General features: G+C 50.3%; 1 protein-coding gene across 1 annotated transcript in view; it reads right to left on the reverse strand.

The window, feature by feature from the left end:
- Positions 1–2,125: 2,125 nt before the first annotated feature.
- The window catches only part of LOC146822902 (tyrosyl-DNA phosphodiesterase 2-like), a 243,948-nt gene continuing 229,453 nt past the window's right edge, over positions 2,126–16,620 (reverse strand). The window contains exon 8 of the mRNA XM_085606594.1: positions 2,126–3,526. Coding sequence (XP_085462720.1) covers positions 3,248–3,526 — 279 coding nt within the window. The 3' untranslated portion in view covers positions 2,126–3,247. The remainder of the gene's footprint in view (positions 3,527–16,620) is intronic.

Below are 16,620 nucleotides of genomic sequence, written 5' to 3' on the forward strand. Positions count from 1 at the left end.
TGTCCTGTTGTTGCCTTTTCTTACCTGTGACTAGTGCCTGGAGGCCCCTTTTGGGGTAGCCGTGTGCTTTAGAAATCATTTTACAATAACACAAAAGGGTGAAATTGGTGTTGGGTTGCTAGTGTTCCGGTTCGGATTGGACTAGTCCCAAGAGGAAAAGGTTCAAAACTGATGTGCATATGGCTGGGTTCAAACTGAGGGGCTTGTTACGTACTTGTGGTGGTGATCCAACCACCCCCACACTGCGGGCCCGCCTGCAGTATTAAAAGTGTGGCAGTTGAACCACCACAGGACCGCTGCATCCGAAGGAGATTCAGAATCCCACAGCAGTCACACAGTGGTCAGGAGCAGGTATACGCTGGCGGTGCAGCCACGGCACCGGCGAGCATATTCTGAGCTGCCTGTCCACCCAGGGCGGTGAGCCTGCCATACAAAGGGTGGTGGAGAGACAACTAAGGGGGCCCTAACAGGGCTCCCTGCTGCTCCTTGGGGTGCATGCAGAGGGGCACATGTTGTGCCCTCCTGGAATTGCACCCCAGCTCTTGCACTAGCATGCACAACATGGTGCATGCCACACCGTGCAGGCATGTGCTGCAGGCGTTCTCACGGTGGCAGTCTATATGTTAGGCTCTCCTATGAGCTTAACAGACCACTGCCTTGAGACCGCCTCAGCACTGTCGGCGCGACCTGGACTAAACTTGTTTTCTGGCGACCGGGTGACCACAGCTGTAGTGGTCCTCCAGAAGATGGCGCAGTGGTGGTGCTGCTGGAGGACCGCCAAACTCGTAATAAGGACCCGAGGGTGCTTGGTGAGCAAAAAAACATTGGGTTGGAGTGCTAACCGAGCAATTGTCAGTGGTTACTTTTATTGCAAGCATTCTTCCCATCACCTTTTGTGTGTTTGATGTAATGCTGTAAGTGCACAAGGTTATGCCCAGGTGTGGATCCCTTGCTCGCTATGTAACTGGAACCAAGCTACACCCAACTGAAGAGCCCCAACTAAGACGAAACCAATCTTGCGTTGCTTGTTTTCTGGTTCAGGGAGGATCTGACCTGGCAGTTCAGTCAGGACTGGTCCCATGAGGACAGGATCAAGACTGATTTGCATATGGTTGGGTCCAAAGTGAGGTAGCATGGTGTGCAAAAGAACAATGGGTTAGAGTGCTACCCTGAACGACTGCCAGTGGTTAGACATATTGCAAGCATGCCTCCAATCACCTTTTGTGTATTTAAACTATGTTGATGGTTTAAGTTCGAACCATGGTCCTAATTGTAAACCCATTATATTCTGAACTTTTAAGTAATATGGAAATTGTTGCACAACAAAGTTAAAAGAGCACAGGAAGATCAGTGAGCAATATGTATGAATAATTATAATAACTAAAATACTAAGATTCTGAGTAAGGAAAATTACTTTTAATACACATAGTTATGATTACTATGGCTCTCAGAATATAAAGTAACAGAACATAGTTCTGGTAGGCGTTTCATCTACTTTCTACAGATTAAAGGGTAAGTGGACCCACTGAAATTTGAATCTGTGACCTAAGGCTCAAATACATGTCCCTGCAGTGTATGCATTATTCTACTAAGCCAAGAAACATGGACCATTCATAATGTATTCAAATGATGGAGGCATTAACTAATATAAAAGTGACCTTAGTGCATTAGTATTTATATGTAAACAGAAATACAATGATTAAATTATTGAAGAAGGTTAATATTATCAAAGCCCTACCTTACAAGAAGATTTGTTTATTTTAACGAAATGGAATGTTTGGTAGAAAACAAAGATGCAAAAATGGTTGGAATTTAGCAATGAATAGTAAATAAGAAATAGTTTGTTGACAATAAATAAGAATTTGGTAACTAATAATGGACTATCCAAAATCATAAATTACATTTGCAGCCAGCTGCCAGTGATGTAGTCAACAAAACAGATCAACGAATGGGGAAGAAGGATGTTGAGCTACATATTGGTTGAAACAAATGTAAATTACAAGAGTTTAAATAATGAAAAATATAAACAAGGGTAACATTTAAATGAACACAGCAAACCTACTGAGGAATGTATGTAATGAGTGAATGAAATATGCATGAGATAAAAAACAAGATAGGCGATAAATGCATGTAAGATTGATTTAATGAGTTTTAAACCGAGATACATTTTGGAAATGCATGTACTTCTGGTGATACCCTGATACATGAATTTAATAAGTTAGTCTAAAACATGCAGGATTGCTTTGGCAAACATATGCTATACAGTAATAACAAATTCAAGTAATGATTGTGATGAATTATTATTATTACTGATAAAATATTTTTTTTTAATTTGAAAAGCTTTAAATACATTTTGATTTACAATCCGAAAACAAGTAAATTCTTCCAGCAAAGTCCTTGCCATGGGCATTTCTTTCTTCCATATTTTGTTTCAAAATCACCAACATTCACCGAAGCCTATGTTATACATTTGCAGTATTGTGCTGCCATTTAAAAACAATATTAGACTATAAACATTAACACAACACTTTAATCACTTCGATTTTTCTTGGTTCACCTTCAAATATACAACAATACTTTAACTACACCATCTTGTTCCGAGAGCTTTATTATACAAAATTTTGTATAAGGCAACTAACTTCCTTTAAGAAATGTGGTGTGATTTTTCTCCCAAATGTGGCAGCGTATGAACAAGTTAGCTAAAAACTATTTCCATTTCAATATATTAATTTTCACTATAATATTTTTTTGAAAATATATTTATTGGGATTTATATTACATACAATGTATGCGACAAGGTAGGCCACCCGTAGTTACATTGTTGAAAAAACACATACCATGTAAATACACATTGAATTAGTAAAATCACCTAACGGTGCTTACATCTCAGCAATAAAGAAAACCGTGTAAATACTACGTGTACCCTGCCGCAATGTCGTTAGCTGGGGTACAAATAGTAGCAGGGGAGGGAAGAGGGCGCGTACAGGAGATGGCGGCAGCAGGATGTATCGATTGTTGTGACTATAATATCACCATCGAAGCAACTAAAAGATTGATGCCACTAGGCAACAGAAGAGCTATTATTCAAGAGGGTGGTTTGTGGTATAATTGTTATAAACCAAAAATGATCATTTCACAAGGGATAAAGTCAGTGGCATTCATTTACATAAAAAGTAAAAGCAAATGCAGAATTCTGATAAATGTTGTTTTTAAAACAGAATAAGTACAGCATTTAAACTTTCAAATACTAAATCACATCAGATACACACAACAGACCCCAGTGGTCACTGGGGAATCGGCCACAGTCCAGTTTTTCTAATCCAAGTAGGTCCAATGTACGAGGGACAAAATGGCCTCCATCCTTGGATGCTCGGAAGAATATGCGATCAAACCTCAGACTGCAGGGATAACGTGCTCCTAAGTTATTATTCACTTTTGTGTCCCATGTGTAACGACAGTGCTCAGGTTTACCCAAACATTCCCAAATGTCCAAAATGTTACTTGGAAGGCCTCCTATTTTAGATACCTGGAATGTAAAATAGACAAGATTGAATACCAAAAAATAACACTGCAAGCTATATTTAACTACTGCATCTTCAACAGTGAGAACATCATTGTTGCTTATGAACTGCAAACTCTGGCCACACTCACAACTTGCACCACTGCAAAATCCAGTCTTCCATGCTAATTCCTGGATTACAATGAGGCATTTGTGCTGCAACACAGTCAAATTTATAAGCTGAAATCTAGAATTCAAAAGAGGGGTTGCAATAGGACTTGGGAGCCTTGCAGAATGGTTAGGTAGGGGTTGGGGTGAGACCTGGTCGGAAAAGCAGGCTAGGGCATCAGGCGATACTCATTCTGGATTGGACAATTTAGGCGAGGGAAAGGTTTAAATAGTGGCAGAGAAAGGCTTTCTTTTCCCACCATTCCATGCTTTGGAGGGCCACCTTTATGAGAATGAGAAGACATATGCATTTATGTATATGGAATTTGCACAGTATGCACCTAGCCTAAGGCAGAAGAGAGCTGTACCTGGTCAAAGTCAGTCAACAAGTGATTCAGCGGTAGCTGGTTTGTGAACTGACAAGGCATCATGATGTAGTGTTCTTTAAAGGGGTGTATCATCAACTCTTTCCTGAATTGAAGCAGGGTTGATGCAGTCCTGATGGATACGGGAATGTTGCTCCAGATCCCGCATACATAGATGGAAAAAGCCTATTGCCTTGATTTTTATTTTTTACACTTCTTCGTCTCCAGTCTGATAGAGGATTAGTGGATTCATCCCATGGCAGTGGTATTAGGAATAAGAAATGATGTTATGACTGTGGAATTGCAAAAAGCCATCAGAGATGGTGAGTCTGTCAGCTAGATAGGCAGGGAGTACAGGTAATGATGGCTTTATAATTGAAGCAGTTGGTTTTGAAGATGGTGCATGCTGGCACGCAGACCCAGTTGCGTTCCAACAGGATAGAAATGATATTTCTCAAGGCCCTGGATAAGACGTGCTGAGGTGTCTAATATGTCCTTTTATGGTCTATTTTGGAGATTGGAAGGCCATGAGGTAGGGCATTTTGTTGTACAACACTACGGAGACTTTAACAGCAGGTCTCAAGTTGCTTTCTTGGGTTAAGAACAGCTTTGCTTTACTCATAAAAAAGAGCTGGTTACAGCCATATTTGTTCTTTGAGCGTGAAGTTAGTGGGCAGGGTGAAGCCAAATGACTTGGCATTAGGGTAAAAGTAGTTGCTCGAAGCCCCCAAAGTTTATTTAATTGAGCCAAGTTTATACAATTTCTTGCTTGCTGTACTTGGCAAAAAACAGGAATTCTGTCTTGGTAGGTTTGAGATTGAGGTTCAGATAGGTGCCAGACATCCAGGTGTAAATGTGGCTCAGGCAATGTTTGATGCATTGTATCTCTGGAGTGGCAGAGACTTTCAAGGAAAGTTGTGTATCATCCTCATATTGTTGAATATTTATTCTGGTGTTGTTGAGTACAAACCTCTGAGGGTCTATGTATAGGTTTAAAATGACTGTAGACCGTATGGAACCATGCAGGTGATACGGGCCTGGGTGCATGGCTCATCTCATCAGAGGGAAGCCAGGCTGGGGAATGGTAGGAAGGGTGGTAAATATGGGGAAGAAGATATAAGTAGACGGCCCGTGGGCACCAGCCCAAAACAGGTTAGTGTCCAGTAAGGCCCACACAACTACTGCAACAAGAAGGTGACTGGTGGGCATAGGCGATGAGGAGCAACTAGAGACGAGAGCGATATGTGGTGATCTGATGGATGGTTAATGGAAAAAACATTTGGTGGGAGGGTAAAAAAGTTCCTTAACTGCGACAGGAAGATGACGGGTAAGAGAAGAAGTGCAGAGTAGGGATGAATGAGAGGTAAGTTCAGAGGACAGAGAGCATGTCAAGCATGGGGAATAAGAAGCCGGTCACTTTTTGATGATATCAGGTAGGCTCAGGAGTTCTATAAAGACAACCTGATATAATATGCCTCCAGGAAACTCATCTTCTTAAAAAGGACATACCCAGAATGAGAAACAGATTATACACACAATATTTCTAAGCTACGAGTGAAGTTAAGAGAAGTGGGACCATGCTAGCACTGCATAAAGATGTTGATTATGTGGTGCATAGAGTCATGACAGATTCCAAAGAGTTTAGGTTTGTTTATGTACAGAGATATATACAAGAAACGGAAATAGCCATACTCACTACTTATGCACCAAAGGCAGGCCAGAAACACTCCCTCTTGTACATGCTTGATAGAATGAGTGAGATTGGCCCACTGGAACTGTTACAGGTGGGTGATTTTAACATAGTCCCAAAAGTTGCACTGGATAGACACCCTCAGGATGGATACCTTCCTGGGGCAATGTTAAAAATTGTTAGGGAGGATACCTGACCAAGGACTGCTCGACATTTAATGGGAACGGTATTGTCTAGAGAGGAAGTACACATTCTTCTCACACGTCCATGGTTACTTCACGGATAGAATTAGCATGAGGGTCCCAATCATTTCTGCAGGCTACATCCAGGACAGAGATAGGCATGACTGTACTTTTATGCTCTCATGTAAGGTCAAGGTGGACATATGACTAACATAAGGGACAGTTGGTGATTTAACAGATCCCTTCTAAAAGACAAATTGGTAACCCAAATCCTAACCGAACAGCAACGTAAAATATTTTGAGAAAATTACATGGAGGATGTCCTTCTATGTGTCCTATGGGATACCTTTAAGGCAGCTACAAGAGGTCAATGTATTGCAGCATAAGTTGAGCAAGGACAAATCTGGCTGATATCTAAAGAAAAATTGGAGAAGGACTTGAAATCCAAATAAGAAAGGTGTAGGACTGATGGGTCACTCGCCTGTCACTGTTAAAGACTCCCTGAGTATTTTTCAGGAGGGTGAACATGCGAAAAGGTTAATCTGCAAGGATTATTACAGAACTCTGTACATAGAGGACCCTGTGGATTCTGTAAGTCAAGAGGCTTTCATATATCTACTGTTGGGCTCCCCTTGATGTCCGTTAGTATGAGGGAAGCTTTAGAGTCCCATATCACAGCAGAGGAAATCTCTGCAGTGTTTAAAAATTTGGACCACTATAAGACTCCAGGCCTGAGATGTCCACTTAACGGGCCAGATGTACGACCAAGAAAATTGCACATCGCAAATTGCGACTCTTTTGCAAGTCGCAATTTCCGATGTACAACAGTGTATGTCACACTGTTTGCGATTCCCAATAGGGTTGCAAATTGCGAGGCTCATTAATAATAATGAGCCTCTCGCAATTTGCGAGCCCATTGGGAATGACAGCCCTCCCAGGGATGGTGGCCTACTGGGGCTGGGAATGCTTTTTAATAAAGCAGCTTTTTTTTTTTTTAATGCAGCCCGTTTTCCTTAAAGGAAAATGGGATGCATTTAAAAAAGAATTTTTTTTAACGTTTTCCTTGGGACCACTGCCTGCCCATAAAAATATTTTCATCTGCTTTTGCTAAGGGGAAGGGGTCCCCTGAGGACCCCTTCCCTTTTGCGACCACATTACCACCCTCTTAAAGACGGTAGTAATTTGCAGGTGTTTTGCGCCCGCAATTGCGGACGCAAAACGTTCTTACATAGGGTTGCGCTCGCTATTAGGAAGGGAATGCCTCTTCCTAATAGCGAGTCGCAAAACCCTATTTGCGAGTTGCAAAAATTTGCGAGTCGCAAAATAGGGTTGGTATATTCCCCATGCTGTTTTTTCATGCGCAAACGGGATCGCAAACTCGTTTGCACATGCAAAAATGGTCGGACATCTGGCCCGACATCTTTTACAAACATTTTCAGTCTCTACTCACGCCACAATCAGTAAACATTTTCAGCTCATTTTTACAAACCAACACAGTTATGCCCACAATGAGGAAGGCAAATGTTACCTTAATACATTATTCTGGTCACCCCATAGATCTCTGCGCATCTTAAAAATCATAGCTCTGCTTAACACAACAGCCACTAAGATTTTCACTAAAGTCCTCACAAATAAACTAGCAGTGCTTATTACCCACTTGATTCACCTAGATCAGTCGAGCTTTATCCATGGGAGACAAACACTAGACAACGTTAATCGGGTACTGAATCGTATTGAGAAATCCAATACTTGGAAAATCCCCATAGCCATATTGATCCTGGACACAGAAAGAGCATTCAACGTGACCAATTGGTCCTATATGAGTCTATAAGACAAAACTAAGACTGAATATGAAGACCTTTATCAAGGCCATTGACAAATTCCAGATCGTTAAAGTTCTAGTCAGTGGCCTTAAAATCAGATCCCTTTCCTCTAAGCACCGGGTTATGATTGGAGTGTGGTCTCTCGCCAATATTAACTACCTTGGTAGTAGACCCACTGGTGGTTAAGGTAACGGAATGCGGGGGCATTAAAGGCATGCCATTTGGAGGGGGTCTGAATAAAATTCAGATTTTTGCAGACAATATACTCCTGACCATGTGGGACCCAGTTTCTTCACTCAAAGCAGTGCTGGGCATCTCGCAAGAGTACAATGACCTCTCTGTATTCAAAGTGAATCTGGACATAGAGTTATTGAGTAAGGTTCTAAGTTGGAACGAGTAGCCACAATTTCTTAATTTCAATGAACAAAAGAGAAGATTAAATACTTGGCAATTTACATTACCCCTTCTCTGACTGGGTGGTATAAACAAAATTAATGCCCTACCCATGCTTTTTTAGGCTTTCCTTGTTGTGATCCTTGGGGAAGACTGTGAGACCGGCCTTGTGGCGTGGACCCTCCCGACCAGCAAGCAACCCTGCATCCGCACCTGATCCCCGGTGTCACTGACTTCCGGCCACCATGACCCAACAAACCCGATGGCCGGCCGGGGCCCCAGCCGAACCCACGACACTACCACACATGCCCGGCCGAGGGAGCGGGAAACCCCCAAGCAAGACCAGGAGACGCCGTCTCGGTCACACCTCTGATCTCCTCCCCAAGGAGGGTTTCGATCGGCCACCAGGCCCCCGGTGAGCGGGCGCCTCGCATGCTGGGCGTCTGGAGTCCCTCCCAGACCAACCTGAATAGATCAAAGGGCCGAGCGGCCGGAAATCCCGACACACCGCCCCCAGGCACCAAGACCCCTCTCTGCGAGGACTCCGGACTTCAAAGAGGAGGGGGAGTATAACAAGGGGTGCTGAAGGAACGGGAGGCAGAGAAGACCTGGACCTACGTGAGCCCTGCTGACGCTGTCGCGGCTCCCCGAACTCTGAACCATCTGAGCCCTGCTGACGCTGTCGCGGCTCCCCGAACTCTGAACCATCTGAGCCCTGCTGACGCTATCGCGGCTCCCCGAACTCTGAACCATCTGAGCCCTGCTGACGCTGTCGCGGCTCCCCGACTCTGAACCATCTGAGCCCTGCTGACGCTGTCGCGGCTCCCCAAACTCTGAACCATCTGAGCCCTGCTGACGCTGTCGCGGCTCCCCGACTCTGAACCATCTGAGCCCTGCTGATGCTGTCACGGCTCCCCGAACTCTGAACCATCTGAGCCCTGCTGACGCTGTCGCGGCTTCCCGAACGCTGAACCATCTGAGCCCTGCTGACGCTGTCGCGGCTCCCCGAATTCTGAACCATCTGAGCCCTGCTGACGCCGTCGCGGCTCCCGAGGATCTGAAACCACCTGTGCCTGCTGAGGGACTCGCGGCGCTCCTATCCAGAAAGATCGGCGGAGAGTGCCGAGTGAACCCAAATCCCCCAGCTCGAGGATTGAGAGCTGTGCGAAGGATACTCCGCAGAGACACTGAACTTAAAGACTGTCCCGCTACCCCAATACCCCAATCCCGAGACCGCCGCCGCTTGCGGCATTGATCTACGGCTGTATCACGGATCATAAAGATCCCCTGACCTTCTGATAAAGTATACTGTCTTACTAAGAACTACTGTGTGGTGTCCCTCTGTCATAGAGTGTAAGTTCAGCGTGTACGATCCTAGGAACGAGTCCCTTCCCGGAAGGGCCTCCCCGCCAGTGCTCGGCCTAACTCTGGGAGAGGTGGGTCAACGGGTGGTCAGGAACGTATTCCGAAGCCCCCCCGGAGAACGCCCCTTCCAACATTTGGTGGCAGACGACGGGATCCGAGCCGACACCTAGAGATCGTACAGTAAACGGCTGACGCACTACCGGAAGGAGATGGAAGGAGAAATCACCATGAGTACCGCAGGAACCAACACAAGCCCATCGTTCCGAGAGGACCGACTGGAATATTATACGCATCGAGAACTAAAACAGTTCTGCAAAGACCTTGGAATTGCTACCACCGGATTAAGCACGAAAGAAGATTTCCAGGAAGCATTGAAAACCTGGGTCGAGGCAGGAGCTTCCCTGCCCCAGACCGAAGGGGACGGCCAAGAAAGAGAACCACCAACCGAACCACGAAGCATCCCGGTAAGGAGCCACGCCCCAGAGGGGGGCCTATCCCCGGAAGAGCTAGCGGACCGAGAGAGGGGCCGCAACCACAAACTAGAACTAGCCAAACTAAAAATAGAGGGAGAGCTAAAATTGGCCGAAAAGAAGTTAGCCGTAGAACAATTACGCTTACAAGGGGAACTCGAGGAAAAGAAATGCCAGCGAGAACACGAAGAAAGAAAACTTCAACTAGAACACGAACGCAGCCTAAAAGAAATCGAACTCAAGGCCAAAAGTGAGGAGTCCAGAACCACGGGAAACCAACCGACCTCCCCCGCCGTGGAACCAAAGGTCCACATCCCCAAGGATGTGGTGAAGGAATACTACAAAAACGACGACATCCAGCAGTGGTTCAAGGCCTACGAAGTCGCCATGACCTCCCACCGAGTTCCGCAGAAGGATTGGGGGGCTGGCTTGTGGGGCCGGTTCCTGAGCGAGGGGAGAGATACCCTGCTGGACCTGCCTTCCACGGTGCTGAATTCCTACAGCCACATGAAAGAGGCCCTACTAGCCAGATATGGACTCACCCCCGAGATGTACCGGCAACGGTTTCGAGACTGCAAAAAGATACCCGGTACTACGTGGGTGGAGTACGTGAACTTATACAGCAGGGCCTTGGACGGGTGGATCAAGGGCAGCAAGGTCTCCACCTTTGAGGAACTGTTTGACCTAATAGCATGGGAACACTTGTCCGCAAATTGCTTTGTGGAGTTACGCCAGCACCTCCTGGACAGCAAACTCACTGACCCTCGGAAACTGGCGGTCGAAGCTGACCGATGGGTGAACACCCGGGCCTCCCGTGGTCCCGTGGGAGACTACGGTCGCCACAGTCAGGGACCCCCCCGCCAGAGGGGCGGAGGGAACCAAGGCCGACCGAGGGAATTCCAGGCGGGCTCCCAGCATAGTCCCCCCAGAGGCCAACCCCCGAACTTTCCAGCCCCGCCTCCGGCCAGCACAGGGCCCCCGGGGAGGCAGGGACCCCGAGTCAAGATCACCTGTTTCCGCTGCCAACAGACCGGACACTATGCCAGTGACCCCCAGTGTCCCATGTACCAACGACCCGCAGCGACGACCCCTCCAGCACGACAAATGGCCTCCGTAGCCCTAGGAGAAGAGATGGAAGACTCCGAAGAGTAGGAACCAGCAGCCATGGCCCTGGTCTCCCTAGGAGACCGAGAGATGGTTCCCGGAACACCCCTACTCGCCAACACGGAAAAATACCGACAACAAGTGACGGTCAACGGCCACCGAGTCGAGGCCCTCCGCGACACCGGGGCGAGTGTCACAGCGGTCCACTGCCACCTGGTATCCGAAGACCAGATCCTGCCCGACGCCTTCTGTCCAGTCATATCTTCGGACAACTCCGAGAGCCTCTGCCGAATGGCCCTGGTACCCTTCGAATGGGGGGGGAGTCACCGGTAAATTAGGAGTGGCAGTCCGAACCTCCCAACCAGTAGACTGCCTCCTGGGCAACAACCTCGAAAGCTCCCTGTGGGGACAAATGGAACGAAGAGCCCATCTGGAAATGATGGGCCTACCCGAGTGGGTATGCGCCACCACGCGCTCCATGGCTGCCCGATCGCCGTCCCCCGAGGGGGTTGAAGCCTTACCCCTGAACCCAGTCGCCATCCCTGAGGACCGGGACGCGATACCCGAGCCCGACGACCCTCTTCCGGAAGAAGAACCCGTTCCCAATCACGGGTCAGTGCATCCAGACCCCGAACAACCGACCGAGCTCGGGGACCTACCCGAGATGGCTCATTGGCACTGCGAGGGAGGTCCCTCCCGAGAAGAATTCTGCAGGGAACAAGCCACCTGCCCTTCCCTCATTGGAACCTGACAGCAGGCCGAAGCCCAGGCAGCAGGCGACCAGTCCGGGACCCACTGGGTATATTGGGAAAACGGCCTCCTGTACAGCTAACAGAAGTCGGCCGAGCTGGGATCGGCCCGGGTCCTGGTGGTACCTTTGCGCTTCCGGAGTTTCCTCCTAGGCCTAGCCCATGATGTACCCCTGGCAGGACACTTAGGCCAAGACAAAACCTATCATCGCTTGGTGACCCACTTCGATTGGCCCACGATGCGAGCGAATGTAGAGGCCCACTGCAAGTCATGTCTCACGTGCCAGGCCAGCGGAAAAAGTGGTGGGAAGCGCAAGGCTCCGCTACAACCCTTCCCCGTTGTTAGTACCCCTTTTGAGAGGGTGGGGATTGACATCATGGGACCCCTGGATCCCAGGACCGCCCAGGGCCACCGGTTCATCCTTGTCCTGGTGGACCATGCCACCCGCTACCCAGAGGCCATTCCCCTCCGCACCGTGACGGCCCCCGTGGTGGGGATCTTCTCCCGCGTGTGGTTCCCTCGCGAAGTCGTGAGTGATCGTGGCACAAACTTTATCTCCAAGTACATGAACCTATGGCAACAATGCGGGGTGTCGTACAACTTAACCACCCCCTACCACCCCCAAGGCAATGGCCTAGTCGAACGATTTAACCGGACCCTGAAAGGGATGATCATGGGCCTCGAAGAACCCCTTCGCCGGAGATGGGACGTCCTCCTCCCTTGCCTCCTTTTCACCTACCGGGAGGTTCTCCAAAAATCTCTGGGGTTCAGCCCGTTCGGATTACTCTACGGACACCCCGTCCGGGGACCCCTGAGCCTGGTCAAAGAGGACTGGATAACGGCTCCCCGAGGAACCTCTCCCGATGTATTCTGCTATATCCTGACGCTCCGCAACCAGACCCGGAAGTTCCGGGAGCTCGCTGAGGCAAACCTCGAGGCTAGCCAAGAAGAGATGAAGCGTTGGTATGACCAGAATGCCACGCTGGTCGAGTTTCAGCCGGGCCAACAGGTCTGGGTAATGGCCCCGGTGAAACCCTGCGCCCTCCAAGACAAATGGACTGGACCCTTCAAAGTGGTCGAGCGGAAGAGTCAAGTCACATATCTGGTTGATGTTCAGTCTCCTCGGAACCCCATCCGGGTCCTCCACGTAAACCGCCTCAAACCCCACTTCGTGAGGACGGAGTTGAGTTTGCTTCTGGCCACCGACGATGGGACGGAAGAAGACACAGAGCCCCTTCCGGACCCCCTGTGTGCTAAAGAGAAAGATGGCTCCGTAGAGGGGGTGAGACTGTCATCCACCCTCACCCCCCAACAGTCCGACGACTGCCGCCAGCTATTGAGACAATTCACAGACCTCTTCTCCCTCACCCCTAGGGTCACCGACTGGTGTGTCCATGACGTAGAAACCGGCGACAGCCCACCGGTGAGACACTGAGCCTACCGAGTCCCTGACCGGGTCCGGACCTGCATCCAGACCGAAGTAACCAAGATGTTGGCCCTAGGGGTGATTGAACCCTCCGACAGTCCCTGGGCCAGCCCGGTAGTCCCGGTCCCGAAAGCAGCCGCCCCTGGTGTCGCCCCCGAGCTGAGATTCTGTGTGGACTACCGGGGACTCAATGCGGTCACCCGAGCGGACGCTCACCCTATCCCCCGCTCAGACGAGCTCATCGACCGCCTTGGGCCGCTCGCTACCTCAGCACCTTCGACCTGACCTGCGGATACTGGCAGATTGCGCTCACTGAGGGAGCCAAGGAGTGCTCCCCCTTCTCCACCCCAGATGGGCACTACCGCATCAGGGTTATGCCTTTTGGAATGAAAAATGCCCCAGCCACCTTCCAGCGACTGGTGAAAAGGGTCCTGGCCGGACTAGAGGGGTTTAGCGCAGCGTACCTAGACGACATAGCAGTATTCAGCTCCCAATGGACCGAACACCTCCAGCACCTCCGACAAGTACTGCTGGCCCTGCGCCAGGCCAGCCTAACCATCAAAGCCAGCAAATGTCAAATTGGACAAGGCTCAGTGATCTATCGGGGACACCAGGTGGGGAGCGGGCAGGTCGCCCCCCTCCAGCCGAAGATCGACGCCATCTTGTCCTGGGAACCCCCCACGACCCAAACGGAAGTCCGGGCCTTCCTGGGCCTCACCGGTTACTACCGGAGGTTTATTAAGAACTATGGCAGCCTCGCAGGCCCCCTCACAGAGTTGACCTCCAAAAAACACCCGAAGAAAATACAGTGGACTCCCCCGTGCCAAAAAGCGTTTGACGCCTTGAAAGCCGCCATATGTACTGCCCCGGTACTCAAAGCCCCCGACTACTCTCAGGAGTTTGTGGTCCAGACGGACGCCTTGGAACACGGCATCGGGGCTGTCCTCTCACAGTTCAACGACAAAGGCATAGATCAGCCCATAGCCTTCATCAGCCGAAGGTTACTGCCTCGGGAACAACGGTGGAGCACCATTGAAAGAGAGACCTTCGCAGTAGTCTGGGCCCTCAAAAAGCTGTGGCCCTACTTGTTCGTAACCCACTTCCGAGTTCAGACGGATCATCGACCCTTACGGTGGCTGATGCAAATGAGAGGAGAAAACCCCAAGCTGCTACGATGGTCAATCTCCCTCCAGGGGATGGACTTCACTGTAGAGCATCGCACCGGGACGGACCACGCCAATGCTGACGGCCTGTCCCGATTATGCAAAGGTTGGTCGCACACTGCTCGTCACACCAGCAAGTTGCCCCAAGGGACTGTGGTAGATGTAGTGGCGACGGCGGGTACGCCTATGCCACGATGTATAAAGAACAGTATGTGTTGCGTTAGCCATCCCTGGACACGTGTTTCGAGGTAGTTGCCTCTCGTCAGCAGGGAGCAGGTCAGTGTAAAGGGGTGCCGCGTGGACTGCCAAAAATGTAATTAAAACAGGTCAAGTACCTCTCATGGCGCGCAGGTGCAGATCCAAGGCTCGTCAGCCCGTTGGCTCAAGGGAGCCGTAATAAATTATGCAAAGGTTGGTCGCACACTGCTTGTCACACCAGCAAGTTGCCCCAAGGGACTGTGGTAGATGTAGTGGCGACGGCGGGTACGCCTATGCCACGATGTATAAAGAACAGTATGTGTTGCGTTAGCCATCCCTGGACACGTGTTTCGAGGTAGTTGCCTCTCGTCAGCAGGGAGCAGGTCAGTGTAAAGGGGTGCCGCGTGGACTGCCAAAAATGTAATTAAAACAGGTCAAGTACCTCTCATGGCGCGCAGGTGCAGATCCAAGGCTCGTCAGCCCGTTGGCTCAAGGGAGCCGTAATGAATTATGCAAAGGTTGGTCGCACACTGCTCGTCACACCAGCAAGTTGCCCCAAGGGACTGTGGTAGATGTAGTGGCGACGGCGGGTACGCCTATGCCACGATGTATAAAGAACAGTATGTGTTGCGTTAGCCATCCCTGGACACGTGTTTCGAGGTGGTTGCCTCTCGTCAGCAGGGAGCAGGTCAGTGTAAAGGGGTGCCGCGTGGACTGCCAAAAATGTAATTAAAACAGGTCAAGTACCTCTCATGGCGCGCAGGTGCAGATCCAAGGCTCGTCAGCCCGTTGGCTCAAGGGAGCCGTAATAAATTATGCAAAGGTCGGTCGCACACTGCTCGTCACACCAGCAAGTTGGCCCAAGGGACTGTGGTAGATGTAGTGGCGATGGCGGGTACGCCTATCCCACGATGTATAAAGAACAGTATGTGTTGCGTTAGCCATCCCTGGACACCTGTCCCGATTCTTCAGCTTCAGCGAGGAGAACCACCAAGTGGATGGGTAGTTCTCCCCGCCTTTCAGCTGGGGGAGGCACGTGTGAGACCGGCCTTGTGGCGTGGACCCTCCCGACCAGCAAGCAACCCTGCATCCGCACCTGATCCCCGGTGTCACTGACTTCCGGCCACCATGACCCAACAAACCCGATGGCCGGCCGGGGCCCCAGCCGAACCCACGACACTACCACACATGCCCGGCCGAGGGAGCGGGAAACCCCCAAGCAAGACCAGGAGACGCCGTCTCGGTCACACCTCTGATCTCCTCCCCAAGGAGGGTTTCGATCGGCCACCAGGCCCCCGGTGAGCGGGCGCCTCGCATGCTGGGCGTCTGGAGTCCCTCCCAGACCAACCTGAATAGATCAAAGGGCCGAGCGGCCGGAAATCCAGACACACCGCCCCCAGGCACCAAGACCCCTCTCCGCGAGGACTCCGGACTTCAAAGAGGAGGGGGAGTATAACAAGGGGTGCTGAAGGGACGGGAGGCAGAGAAGACCTGGACCTACGTGAGCCCTGCTGACGCTGTCGCGGCTCCCCGAACTCTGAACCATCTGAGCCCTGCTGACGCTGTCGCGGCTCCTCGAACTCTGAACCATCTGAGCCCTGCTGACGCTGTCGCGGCTCCCCGAACTCTGAACCATCTGAGCCCTGCTGACGCTGTCGCGGCTCCCCGACTCTGAACCATCTGAGCCCTGCTGACGCTGTCGCGGCTCCCCGAACTCTGAACCATCTGAGCCCTGCTGACGCTGTCGCAGCTCCCCAACTCTGAACCATCTGAGCCCTGCTGACGCCGTCGCGGCTCCCGAGGATCTGAAACCACCTGTGCCTGCTGAGGGACTTGCGGCGCTCCTATCCAGAAAGATCGGCGGAGAGTGCCGAGTGAACCCAAATCCCCCAGCTCGAGGATTGAGAGCTGTGTGAAGGATACTCTGCAGAGACACTGAACTTAAAGACTGTCCCGCTACCCCAATACCCCAATCCCGAGACCGCCGCCGCTTGCGGCATTGATCTACGGCTGTATCACGGATC

The sequence above is a fragment of the Triturus cristatus genome, chromosome 5_2 (genome assembly GCF_964204655.1).
Source record: "Triturus cristatus chromosome 5_2, aTriCri1.1, whole genome shotgun sequence".
In the NCBI taxonomy this organism is placed as follows: domain Eukaryota; kingdom Metazoa; phylum Chordata; class Amphibia; order Caudata; family Salamandridae; genus Triturus; species Triturus cristatus.